General features: G+C 34.6%; 1 protein-coding gene across 1 annotated transcript; it reads right to left on the bottom strand.

The window, feature by feature from the left end:
* Positions 1-2,874: 2,874 nt before the first annotated feature.
* ANGPTL5 (angiopoietin like 5) lies at positions 2,875-13,505 on the bottom strand. Its single transcript, XM_015633076.2, has 8 exons — positions 13,373-13,505; positions 11,527-11,671; positions 10,452-10,555; positions 9,946-10,039; positions 9,067-9,167; positions 6,412-6,532; positions 5,199-5,384; positions 2,875-4,099 (listed from the first exon to the last, which is right to left on the bottom strand). Exons 1-8 carry the CDS (start codon positions 13,472-13,474, stop codon positions 3,780-3,782), a joined length of 1,173 nt encoding a protein of 390 aa, XP_015488562.1. The 5' UTR covers positions 13,475-13,505; the 3' UTR covers positions 2,875-3,779.
* Positions 13,506-14,063: the final 558 nt, after the last annotated feature.

Raw genomic sequence — 14,063 nt, 5'->3', positions numbered from 1 at the left:
GAAAGGAAAGGAAAGGAAAGGAAAGGAAAGGAAAGGAAAGGAAAGGAAAGGAAAGGAAAGGAAAGGAAAGGAAAGGAAAGGAAAGGAAAGGCCCGACCTCGCGGCTCCCGGCGCTTTGGCGCCCCCTAGCGGCTGCCCTGAGCAGTCGGCGGCAGCGTGAGCCCCGCCGGCTTTGGAGCCTGGTGGGATTCAGGCAGAGGACAGGAGACCTGGAAAAACACTCACAGTTTTGAATGGTTTTTGTAACAAAGCTTTACTGGACTCAAAGCTGAGCCTAGTCTTTGCTTCTAAAGGCTAGTTTTTGACTTTGTCCTCCTGACAAGGATAGCCTGCCACAAGCACAAAACACAAAACTGTCGGATCAGATGAGGCTCGGGAAAAGCTGAGGCAATGGAGGATAACACATGGAAAATGTATGGTTGTGAGCCCCTTTGATACGGGTATTAGCAGCCTTCTTTCTCACTGGGAATTGCATTGGAAATACACACGTGGGTTTGTCTGCTTGTGTGTGATTTCTACGCACACAGACACACGCAAAGCTAAAAATTGAAATGACAGAGCAAAAAATCTTTCTGTAATTAAAGGACTAGTCCCTTCTATACTTGTATCACATCTTTGTACGATTCTGAATAGAACGGTGTCATTTGCACTGTTGTGTTTAAAAAATATTCATTTAAGCATGTAGCAAAGTAACAACTTCTGTTTGATGAATATGAAACACATCAGCAAAATCTGTTTCCACTGAAAGCCATTGATGCCTTTCTTTCCTCAGTTTTAACTCAGTTTACAATAAGCTGCTAAATGAAGTGCATCCTGCCTTTATAGATCAGAACACCTGGCAGATCAATACCCAGCTTGGAAATGGATGTGCAGATTTCCAGTGCCCCTTCTGTAAATAACTTACATTTGCTGTACAGCCATACCAAGAGAATCCCACAAAAGACTTCTCCCATGCCAAGGGATTGTCTCTGCTGGCTTCTGGTTTGGCAATGGGGACAATACAGGGCATACTTCAGAGGGAGACATGTGAAACAAAATTAAAGTCATCAGAAATGTTTCTTGTGACCAGAATGACCAAATAACTAAACAATTTGAGTTCACCAAACTGAGATTTACAAGTTGAAGACATACTATTGGAAAAAAAACAACAAAAGAAGTGCAGTTTTTTAGCATCACAGATTACGTGTCTTTTAATGGCAACTTCTCATAGTTTGAAATATTCCTGGAATAGATACTAAGCACAGTTGAAACACTGAATTGATTTCTCTTAATAAGCATATTAAGACACCCTACATGTTTCCTTATAGTTGAAACAAGACTGTTTGGGAAATAACCAACTGAATATCAGTCCTAAATATATGGCCACATAAATCTTATGCTATTTTATGACAGTTGGGAACCATCAGCTGAAAATATGAAACATAGGCCCCTGGAAAAAGTTTAAAGTACCTGAAAATTCTCTGTGTTTAACTAAAAATTTGTTTTCCCAGTTTTTTTGTTACAAGGGAAAAGAATCTTTGAAGACAATAGCCATTTATCACACAGAAAATGTTCTCTTGTCACTGCTGTATTTCAGATATGCACCAGGAAGCTGCCAATTAATCTCTAGCACTCTGATGTTCTAGGCATATTCTACATTTAAAAACAATGTCTATTTGCAAGAATGAATCTTTAATCCCTAATTATCTTTTCAGGTCCATCTCCTTTAAGATTTGTTGCTGCCAGCTAATCTAGCCAATGCTGACAATGGGGAGATTAAACCTCATAATTAAATGCAGTAATATCTGCCAGCACAAGTCTGCAATCTTCATTTGCCACCTTCATTTTTAAGTAGGCATTCTAAATAGGCCAAAAGCAGCCTCTGGGTGTCAGTAGAATATAGCTATATACATCCAAAGTACCTACTTGGACTCCTGCTCACAGGCTTGGACCTGGTTGTCAGAACAGAGGCCACACCATCGAAGTTTGAGGCTTTCATTAAAGCCATTACATTTCCATGAAATTTACCCACAGGCATTCTCCAGTAGGATTCTTGTGCCATAGGCTGAGGACTCTTTCTGACATAAGAGCCCTAATACAGTGACAACATCCAGACTTGCAGTCAGAGTTAATCTCCTTTTTAAGCTCCAGTGCTTGCTAATCTTAGTGCAGAAGCTCTTAAGAATCTACCTTTATAAGTCTGCTGGGTCCAGGCTGCTGTTCAAAGCAGTTGCATTCCTAATAAGGCTGGTATGAGGGCAGGTTGAAGAGGGTGTACAGACAATTTATTCACCTCTAATTTCAAAGACTGCAGTATCTGACAAAAACAAACCCCCACTGTGCTCAGAGAATTCAAACTCCCCAAAGAGCAGGACCTATCTCCTTTCTCACAATGCCTCTACAAAGCATGGTATATTTTACAAGGTATCTGTGATATTTTTCCTCAAGCTACTTCCTATCGTGCTTCTCCTGTAAGCCTACCCATAAGGATAGCCCTCAGTTTCCCTCTAGCAGAGAGGAAACCTGCTTTTAGCAACTTCAGCAAGTTTAGCAACTTTTTGTTAAGGCTAGACAAAACCACATACTAGAAAAATACAAGAAAAGAGGAATCTTTTCTCCCCTTTAACTTTGTAACATACCCTATGAAAAACTTTGTTTCCTCCTATGGCTACATAAATCTTTGGGAAGAAATCCTAAACCGTGGTGTTTCTGAATTGATGATGATTTCTGCTTGTTGTATTAATGCTTGGTTAAAATAAAAAACAGCAAAGAGAAAATTAATGGAGTTTTTAACTATTTTCATCCCACATGCTACTACAGAGCTGAAACCGAAGCAAAGATGAGAAATACTATGCCTAGCTGCTACAGATTTGATGCCAAGTTCCAGAAACACTGTACTGACAATATTCACATTTTTATTGCTATTATTGTATTTTTACTGACAGAAATTCAAAGAATCACAATCCTTAGTTTTAAATGTGCTCACACAACTTAAGTTGGTTTTATTCATTACCACATGATCGTTCACAAAGTGAAAGCCACTAAGAATAAAAAACATAAGATCAGGCCCATATATCGAAAAATTAAAACTGCAAAGGTTCTATGAAAAGCTGTAAGTTTTCTTTGAAAAAAAGGTTTTCATTTGTAGTCAATTGTGAAATAGACAATGGTAGAGTCAAAAATGGATTATGAAATACATTGACTGTGAAAATTAAATATAAAAATAGTCATAGTTCTTGAATGTCGCTATCAGCCTTACTTGTATAAAAGTTGGGCCCTGATGGTATACAAAACTTTATTTATACATTGAAACAATTGTTCTCTTGCCTGATAAGGAATATAGAAAGAAAAACATTCTGAAAATTTAATTTAAGTTGAAGTATTTTTCCAAAATATTATGATAAAAATGGTACTTTTTTTTTTTAATAAAATTTGCTGAAACTTCTTCCGCGTTTATATTGTGGAGAGAATAGAAAGAGCACATACAAAAATCAGCATTACATTTCTTTTTATGTTTTTTCTGCTGGTTCTGAGATTTTCTTAGAGGCAGTTGAATAAAAGCTGACAAACACTCAGCTTAATCCTTTTTCTGAAAATCCAGTTTTTCTCAGGTCTTTCTTTCTCAAGCTGGAGCACTATAAATGTTGATGTTTCACAATAAAAATGAGTAATTGTATTACAGAAATATCTAATGAAGTTTTAGGACTGAACTGTTCAAGTGAACATGAAAGGTATTTATGAGTGTTGTGATACATCATTCCACATAATTGCAAGGAGAGATATGTTTCTGTTTTCATATGTTAATGGAAATACGGAAAATTGGTTCTCCGAATTTTCATTGAAACTGATTTAATTTTGACTGGTTTTTTGTTCATTGTCCATGTATCCCAGTGAATCCCAGTTGTAAGGAATCTACCTGTGTAGCGATGAACACCATTAAGATTTGCAAGGCCACACTTGTTGAACCACCATCCAGTGTTGTCACTGAAGTTACTGCAGCTCTTTACAGGCTGTCCTTTAATAGTGCACATTGGCCTGCATCCATCATTATCAACATCAAAAGTGCTGAAAGGCATGGAATTTTGGTTGTCTTCTCTTCTATATCCTCTAAATGCATCACCTAAGTGCAATAGATAAAACAAAATAATAAAAAAGTTATTTCCGGAGAAATGTTCCTTTCTTGATGCACACCTCACAAACTTTTCCTCTGAATCTATTTGAAAAGTAGAATTTTTCAGAAGTGGTTCAAGAGCATCAGCTAATGAGTTGTAAAAGTGCTAAAGATGCTGGAAATAAAAGAATAAAATACTAAGAAATATGGAAGAAACTGGAATTCAGTGAAACGCCTTTGTATTTTTGCTGCTTTTAGCAATGCATGCTGGCTATGAAGGTAAAGGCTTCTGTTCTCAGAAACAGAGGAAGAAGAAAGTAAACAAAAAGGGTTGTAACTTCAGATTTTCCAGTAACATGCCCAAAGCCCCAGAATGAGTCATGAAACAAGATGGAATTGTTAAATCACAAAGGTCAGTTATTACTGTCTTTGTTGTCTTACAAAACAAAAACAAAAAGAACTTACTGAAGTAACAGTATTTTTCACAAATACAGAGTAAAGCACAAACACCTTTAGAGAGCAACTATTTCATTGATAATAAGAGCCATTCTTGCATAACATGGAAAAAAGCAGTAAGGCATGAGGCAATGCTTAATGCAAAACTCTGCACGCGTAGTATATTTATGCTGTTAAGGGAGGTCTGGAATTAATTTGTATCTATGTATACCCAGCAACTGTTACACACTGTAGGCCAGCTTTGCTCCACTCTGTTTCTTTCTCTATCCTTTGTACATGACTATCTGGGCACTTCTGAACTATATAAAGCATCATCAGGAACACTGCCAATAACATCCATGATGAGATAAAAGTTATCTAAATAACTGCACCATTAGGTAAATAAATTAATTGTACATTAGGTAAATAAACACTAACACGCAAAAAATCCCTTATTTATTTTATATATATATCTCATTCAGTTTACTTTTTTTTATTATTACAGGCATAAGTGATCACCATATAATTAATACTTTATCTGCATAAGTGTTCATTATATACCAGAGAAAAACACATTAGAAATAAAATTTCTGAAGTTTATTATTTTTTTGAATGCATTTTTTTTATATCAAGAAAGGGAATCTTTAAATACTTCAAAGAAGAAAGTTCTTACCAGCATTTCCTGAATAATGCCCCAAATGGATCTTAAAAGAACATGCTTCATCCTCTATCCAAAATCCATCATATGATGCATAGGCACGTTTGTCGTTTTCTGATTCCAAATCCACATAAAGACTGAAATGAGTGGCTTTTTGATTCACTATGTCAAAAATCTTCCTCAGTCCAAGCCAAAATTCTCCTTAAAGAGAAATATATTATATAGTCTAGAAATGGAAACTTTACAAGAAAAAGTGATTGCTCCTGCTTTTTTGCTTTCCCACCTGAACCAAATGTAATAAAAGTTGCATGATAGGCTTATATTCCTCTGAAAGACTAATGAAGGAACAGAGTAATCTTCCTACTTCCTTAGGAAATCCCTCAGAATTCCCATGTGTGTATCATCTTTTTTTTCCCTGTGATATGTTTTAGAAAATTGTCCAGACTATAGATTTCAAATATTCATCTTCAGTATATCTTAGAAAACCACAAAAACTTGATGTGCTAAAGATCCACTTGCATGAACAGAGCTCAGTAGCACTCCTAAGGGCAATACTGAGAAATGATAAATGTTAGCATCCTATGAAATGCAAAAAAAATGCAAACCCTATTCTTGAAATTTAAGCCCTGCTCTTGAGATTTGCTGCCTCCATAAATCACACTTGTAGCCCCATATGAGGTGCACTTCTTTGTACAAAAAAGCTGTGTGCTTCCATTGCAATCCCAGATAAACTTCTGAAAAAGCCAGTGGGTTTAGACTTGTGGGTTATTAAAGGTGGCAATGAAAAATTAATATCACAGTTGTATTGGTACAAGCTACTGAAATATTTCCATTGTTTATAACTTTGCATGCCCTATGGTGAAATATTATTGAGTTTTGTCTGTTCTAAGGAAATACTTTGCAAAAGTGATTCAAACCAACAAAACCACATTTTTTTTAAGCTGAAAATATAGGAAATACAAGCTATAAACTATTTCAAGCAGAAAACATTATATTTGAAACACTTTTGTGAGACTGCAATAGCTAAAGACTATAGTGGAGTAATAGTCACTATTGGGAAGATCACACAATAGGTTTGATGAAAAAAAATCCTTAAGTGAAAATAAGACTTTTAAGAAAAAAGAATTTCATACTACTAAAACTACTGCACAATTTAGAGGACTGTAGCTCACATAAAAGCAGAAGAAATGTGGAATCCAAAGCATTTTAAAGTATTTAAAATTAATACCAGTAAGGTCACCAAATCCATCCAGATATTCAGACCATGTTCTCTGAAACTTAACGATTCCATCAGTTCTTTTCTGAACCACAGTCCATCCACCTCCTCGAAAATCCATGTCACACAAAACCTAAAACAGACATAGACATGATTAAGCATTCTTGAAGCAGCTATTATGAAAAACACATTTTAATTAAATAAAGGTGGAATATTCAGAGTTTTGCTAAGTAACATACTTCTCAAATATCTTTTAAAAAAAGCTCTAAGAAAATAAAAAACAAGCTGCAGTATTTTCTTATATGTTCTTGTAGAACTTTTGGATTTGTATATTTCTTCAACCGATAGAAACAGCTGTGTGTAATAGTCTTCTCATAACAGATATAATAAATAAGCTTTGATAAATGTCACTGTAACATTTATAGCATGAAAGGGAAGTGATTTGCAATGTCATGTATTAATCAGGCAAAATATCATTGATACAGGTAGCAACACTGAATGAACTTTTATTTCAGCAAAGCAAAATAGACACAACTTCTTGTATGTTCTCCATCACCATCATGTCTTCTTCCAGAAAATACTGTGTTTGTGGTGCCTGGGAAGTTTAGAGCCTTTAATAAAGGGTGAGGAAATGGAAAACAGTGATAGCAGTAACCCAGCATGTAACAATAATTTGCAGCAGCAAAAACCTCTACATAAGAAGTGGCCCCAATCCAGGGAAGCCCCAATGTGAACATATAACTGCCTGCAACTGAGCAGCACCACTGAATACATAAGATCAGCTCTCAAATTTATGAGTCTCTATAAGTCTTTGCTAAAATTTGTGCCCAGCAGTTTGTCAAATGGCAGGGGTCCAGCTGCCATCTGCTCTGTTTTGGAATATCACATTAAGTGGCACGTTTTCTCCTCAGCCCATCTAACTTAAGATGTGTAATTGACTTTCCTAAGTAGATCTGCAGTGCCAAATCTTGATCAGTTCTAACCAGGATTATAATGTCTGGGAACCTAATGTAGAAAAATCACATGGCACATTTATACACTGCACTACCTAAGATAACCAAGGAAGTTCTAAGGGATAGTATCCATAATTAGCATTTAAAAGCAGGAGCTCATTTTTGTCTCCAAATGTGACTAATATCAGGAGAATTAACCTGGAAAATGCTTATAAGTAGTGAGCCAGTAAGCTTCTTGTAGTAACAAAAGTAATTTCAGAATATAATGTTGCTCTGATAACATTAAGCCAATGCACAAGTGATGGAATAAAGAAATTTTTTTTTTTATGTTACAGGAAATGTACAAAATTAAACGTTTCAGAAATGAGAGATTTGCAGTCTTAGACAGCTGATAAAAGTGGAAACTAGGTGTCAGTTAACCCTCAAAAAAAATTATGGCAGACTGAGAATTTTATGTTGCACCTCCATTGCCTGTAGTAGCTAGATAATTTTCAGGAAACCAGGTGAACACTGCAACATGTATTTGCCTTTCTTTTACATAGAAGGGAGTTGTTGATGAGTTACAGATCTTTTCCTGAGCTCACTGCTTTGTATGGAGAGAATGACAGGTTTTCATATCAAAGGTTGCAGAATCAAGTTCATTTTTCCTTTTGAGAAGCCAGCATAATTCTGAAACCTTTTCTTAACCAGTTTAAGCTCCTTTTTGTAGCATTTTGAAGTGCCCCGGTTGGCTAAAGATAAAGGGATTCATCCTTCCTTTGTTACATATAAAGGAATGATACAAAGTTAAATATTAAACTTTACTGGTTATTAGTTGGCTTAAATTCCTCATTTTTTCTTCAAAAAATAATGACCTCAAGCTGTATGGCAAAGCTGAAGGTTTGAAAGTGCCATATCTGCCTTGCCACTATGCATAAGGCCTTCATTAACTAGAACAACCTGAAATGGAAATAAACGCATAAAATAAAATATTCCTTGTGTTTGCAAGGATCTTAATATTCTCAGTCTCAAGAAATTAGCCCAAAATTCCTTTCTTCTAGATGAGCACTATTAATCTGAGCAATTACATAAAGTGCAGGCAGTGATAGGAAGTATGATTGCTGCAGCTTGTTTTAGGGATATATATCCTTGTTTCAGGAATATAAATCCTACAAACTGGAGAGAAAAGACACACTTTTAGATGCCTCTGTGCCTCGAGATTGGATTATAATGATACTTAGACAAGAGCTAAGCACCTACTCCTCAGACCAAGGCACATCTGCACCTACACTTGGATGACTCTGCATCAGTGGAGTCCCATCACAAGAGAAGACAATGTTATGCAGCAGAATAACTCAAAATCTAAAAGTCCCATCTTAAAAGCAAAACGGATCAGTCAATTGCTCTTCAGTTTTCCATCTCTAAAACACAGAAGAACAACTCTTCTCCATACCCAAAAGAGGTGCTGGAAAATACCTTGGGTTTTCCTCTTTGCTTTCCTCTGTGTTTCACTGCATATAAAAACTGACAGTGGGCTCTTATGACAGAGATTAAATTTCTTTGTAGAAAATAAGAAACTTGTCAAATTTACAGTAATAGCAGACATGTACAGATGATTTAATATATTTTTCATTCATCTGTTGAGAAATTGTAAAGGAAAACGCTTTAAGTCTACTAGAAATAATCTAAATGCATATTCTCAAGCAAATTGTGACTGTAATAATAAATGTATTACCTCAAAAGGATAATTTGATCCTTCTGGATGGATAATGTACAGACCACTTGGAGTTTTTGAAATGGAACCAACAGTATCTTTAATATGAGTGCAGTCCAAACCTAGAGACAAAAGTTATTCAATGAAGTTCATTAGAAAAATATGTTTAAAAAAAAAATACAGATTAATATAGGAATATTACTTTTCTTGATGCAATGAATTATTTAAAATATAATTTTCTTCTCATGCAAACTTCAAAATCAGGCTTTGTCATGAATTTACCTTGTAAATTAAAATTCTCTAAACACCATTCAGTTTCTAAGTACAAATGACACTGTATAGACAAAGTTCTTTCTAATCTTAATAGACACGATACATACCTACGCAAAATTAAAGATTATGTATCTGGGCCAATTTACAGATTATTTTTTCATTTTATTTATAACACCTGTACTGTGAAAAAGACATTATCTGGGAAATGAAATATTTGTCCTACAGATACTTGTATTTATACTTGTAAAAGCCTTTCCATCATAAAGTATATGTGGAAACCATTCCATTTGAATAAGGATACTCTAGATGCAGAGCACACTTTATTTCACTGCAAAAGAATATGCCATTCAGCAGCCTCAGGTCACTTACTAGCTGATAATCATTCTTGGTATTTTACATAAAAATCAGCATGCTTAACAGGATGTCCAGAGTTATCAGCTGCAAATTATTTTAAGCAGTATTTATGATAACACTTTTAAATAGTTTCTTAAGTTTCCAAAGTTTATATGTTACTAACACAGGATAAATGTCAATGTTACAATTGCTTGCCTTTGCTTTAATTAGCTCCTTTTCAAGATACAAAGATAAAAATGGAGGGTGTCAAGACTACATCTGAAAAGTACTTACCATGAGATTGAACTGCTTTGTAAGGAAGTGGATCTAAATGTTTTCTCAAAATTACTGTGTTCAAAAGAACAATTTTGTTCATGAGTTCATTCACCTGCAAATTCAAATAAAAGATCTTCAATTAGGTTGCAATTAGAAATTTTGCATCCTAAAGGTTTTTTATGAATCCCAGTAAACATAATCTGAAGTTAACTTTTGTGATGTGTAGTAATTTGTACCAATGTGAAGAAATGGTCCTCCACTTACCCAACTGCAATGCATGACACTAAATTGTGAAGCAGGGTGCCTACCACTCCTCACAGAAATGGAACTCACACCCTACCAAAGGTACAAGGACTGGTGATAAAACACTCTAATCCTACTGGTTTAATGGCAATTTAATGAACCCTATTTTTTCCTCAATAATTCCTATAATTTCCTATTTCTCACAGCAGGTGGTGTTGGAAAGACACCACCTGCTGTGAGAAAAAACAAATGCAAATCTTTATAATAAAGAAAAAAAGTACCTGATTAGAAAGGTAATCCAGTGAAGACTGTTGATCATCCATCATGTCTCTTACAAGTTTTTTTGTGCTTCTGGCATATTCAGCAAGAGAGTTCTGCAAATTTCCTTCAAAAGAAATATGTTCATCCACTTTCTTTTCATAGCTCTAGAAATATTCTTGACTAAATGTCAACATTTATTACATCTTAGTGAATACTGAACGTGGTTTACCTTACAGCACCTAAAAGTGAAATGAAAGTAATACAGAGACCACAGATTAAAGCCAAAGCTGCAAAAAGCTTCAGACTTTCTGACTGCAGTAAAGACATCTTAAGTGATGGGTCTTCTCATGTTTTGAAGAAGAAATTAATCTTATCCTTGGGTAAACTGGACAACCAGATAATGGATATCACAGAAATATAAATGCGTATGATAAAAGACAGATATATATATATAAGGTTTCTTGTCACCTGACATTTGCTCATTCACTGTACTACTCCTGGTTTTTGCCTTGATGCTAAAAATCATCATCACCATCATCATGGCATATAATTAATAGTGTATATTTTTAAATCATATGTGGAAACCAAGAATTTGCACAATTATTTTCAGAGGCTGATTGTAAAATTTGCTGTGCAGTTTGTCAAGGTAGTGAATAGAGAATATCCTGTGTAAGCCTCTATAAAAGGTAAGGTGAAGTACACATTTACTCCCATGTAACTCACTAACTAATTAACTACCTCCCACTTATATCCCCACATCCAGCTATGACCTTTGAATGAGGAACAGACATCCTCCTCTTCCTCTAATTGAGATACTGACATTCAGAGGGTAACAGATCCAGGTGGGTTGTGCAGCTCCTTGGATTTGCCTGTCTTCACCAATGATTATGCTTTGTCACACCAGCTGCATCCCAAAAACAGGACATCCCAAATTTTCTGGACAATACACAGTTTGGGCAGCAGGGTCACAAGGGTGTCACATGCGCTCAAGAATATTAAAAAATAAATTTGCACAGCATAGCGTAGCAGAGGAGAGGATTGCATAGCATGGCACTGATTAGCTCATCACTAAAAGTATTCTTTATTAATACATACTGCACATGTAATGTTTGTCCCCTTGTAAAATTTTAGCTTGAGCATCACATGGTACAAGGCATTGTTCTTTTTGTTTTGAAATATCTGCAGATTTATTCTCTTCTGCCTGGAGTGGTTCCTCCACAGCTCCACCATTCCTTGTGTCCTGTTGTACCAAACAATGGAAGGGGAAATAAATGGAACATGAAGGACACATGAAACAGCTCAGTCTGCCAAAATGAAGTAGATTGCTTCACAGGACTTCCTTCAAAACCTGTTATTTAAAAGCTTTATCAAGGGATAATTGACAGAGGTGAGACCAAAACTGATTAGATGTTCTCTGCTTAGCCATATCTCACAAGAAAAAAGTAGAGTCAGAGATAAAGAATAACCTCTATAAATTAAAAAAATACCACCACCATTTGTGGTGAGGTATTCTACTTGTGAGCACTGTAAATGGGAGGCAAGAACCTGCAAATCCTGCATTTTAAGAATCACCACACTCAATAGATATCTCAAATGCTAAGGAACTTATTTTCACTGGAAAGGAGTAGGCTTTCCCATTTACCAGGTATTAGCAAAATACTTTTACTCTTGAAAACACCTAAATTCATTATTTAGATACTGATTGGGGAAATACTTGCATAAGTTTTTAACTTATGCACACAAGCAGTCATGAGAAGATTTGCAAATTAATTCAGCATTAAAAAAAATATATTTTAAATGTTCTTATAGGGGAAAGAATACAGGAACAGTAATCCTGGGCACATAATTATCTGAAATAGTAACAATAATAGCATTAGTAAAAGTAGTTACACCTATTACTGTTATTTTAAAATTATATTCTCATATTTAATAGTTTTTCTTCCATGGTGCCACATGAAATAAAATAAGGGAATGTCTCTGAATAATCACTTAAAATAATTACTAAAAGTAATTCCCAAAATATGTGTCATTGTCAAAAGATTAAGTAACATGTTTTTGTATGAGTCTTTGTTTGATAATTTCATAATCTCAGCAAATCATTTGTAGTATGTTCATATATTGTGTTTTCAAATGTAAATAGGATCCTTAGAAACATCAAGATTTTAATTAAAAACAAAACTTATTTAGACTTGAATACATTTTCAACATAGTTGTTCTTTCCTGCTTCATTTTTCTGATTCTGAAATTGGCACTATACCAGCAAGCACTGAACAGGGATTTTCCCCCTGATTTTTGCTCTTAAAAAGTGAAAGTAAAAACTACAAAAATCTGTTAACAAAGGAATTTTGTAAAAACAGTTTTCTGAATTACTAGTATAATTGCATTTTGTGCCTGGAGAATGGTAGAGAAGTAAAAAAAATATGTTTCTTTAATACTGAAAAAAGCACAAAATAAAGAAAGAAAAATTATGTAAGAGTTATAAACAGATCTCTAGAAACTTATAAATAGAACACTTGAAAGTATGACATGTTCCAGGGCTATCACAGATGTGCAATTAAACACTGTTAAGCAAATATGTTTAATCAATATTTATCTTTAACAAAAGCCAACATGAAACAAGCAATTAAGTCTGATCTCAGCAATTCAAGCAAAAACTCACTCTGCCAAAAACAACAGTAACTCTGCATTTAAAGTCACGCAGATGAGATTAAAAATATGACATAACAACTGAGCTGTGATATTAACACACAAATGTTCTAATATGCTGAATTCCTACAATTTCAATATATTTTCTTTTGTCTATCTTAAAATAGCTGATTTTTCTCTATTTTTATATCTACCTTGAATAAGACAATCCATATTTTTAAAGGATGTCACTTTTCTGAGAAATCATTCAGTTACATTCCTTATCTTATCTAAACAAAGTAATAGAAAATCTTACCTTAGGTGAACAAGGTTCGCCATTATTTATGACAGTGTCTCCTAAACTGAACAAAAAAATATTAAGACAAATAAATGAAGTGACCCTAAAGTGGTGGTTCATCTTTTACTTGAAGAAATGCAAATGTTTTGATGGGTTTCAAATTTCTGTGGAAAGAATTGTACACTATAAAGGCCTGATCTAACTATTTGGGAATGTCTACAGCACAAAGGGCAGCCAACACATCACTCCTTTACTGCCTGGATTTAATAAACCACATTTCAACTGCACAGTAGATTTTATATATTACTGCTTGCATCCTGAGGAAAACTACTGCTTATCACCTCTACATGACACATCAAATATATGTATTTTCATTGTGATAAACTCTGACAAATTTTCTTATATGATACTTCTGAGCATTTGTGTATATTTGGTATGAGTGTTCTGGGATACTTGAAAGAAAAAGTAGTATTACTTGATGTTTTCAATTTTTTATCAAGTTTTTTATCATTAAAATTTAGGAGTCTGTATTGTTGTGGTGTTAGTGAACTACAACAGGCTGTGGAGGCAATTTTTGAACAGGTCATCAAAATAAGTTCAAAATAGAAAACATTATTTTAAATTAGTACTTTGTATTACACAGAAAATCTTTTACCAGGAGAATAATAGTAGTATTTTGGTGTCACTGGTAGCCCATCAGCTTCCAATG

The sequence above is a fragment of the Parus major genome, chromosome 1 (genome assembly GCF_001522545.3).
Source record: "Parus major isolate Abel chromosome 1, Parus_major1.1, whole genome shotgun sequence".
In the NCBI taxonomy this organism is placed as follows: domain Eukaryota; kingdom Metazoa; phylum Chordata; class Aves; order Passeriformes; family Paridae; genus Parus; species Parus major.
Note: the sequence above shows the minus strand (reverse complement) of the source record. Positions and strands in the feature narration are given on the sequence as shown.

Excerpts from the sequence above, each read along its gene's own strand:
- ANGPTL5 (XM_015633076.2), bottom strand. The coding sequence starts at position 13,474 with ATGAACCACCACTTTAGGGTCACTTCATTTATTTGTCTTAATATTTTT. Across the intron at positions 6,533-9,066 it reads GATCAAATTATCCTTTTGAG|GTTTTGTGTGACATGGATTT; the intron begins GTAATACATTTA and ends TGTCTGTTTTAG. Across the intron at positions 5,385-6,411 it reads TGGATTTGGTGACCTTACTG|GAGAATTTTGGCTTGGACTG; the intron begins GTATTAATTTTA and ends TTTCTCTTTAAG.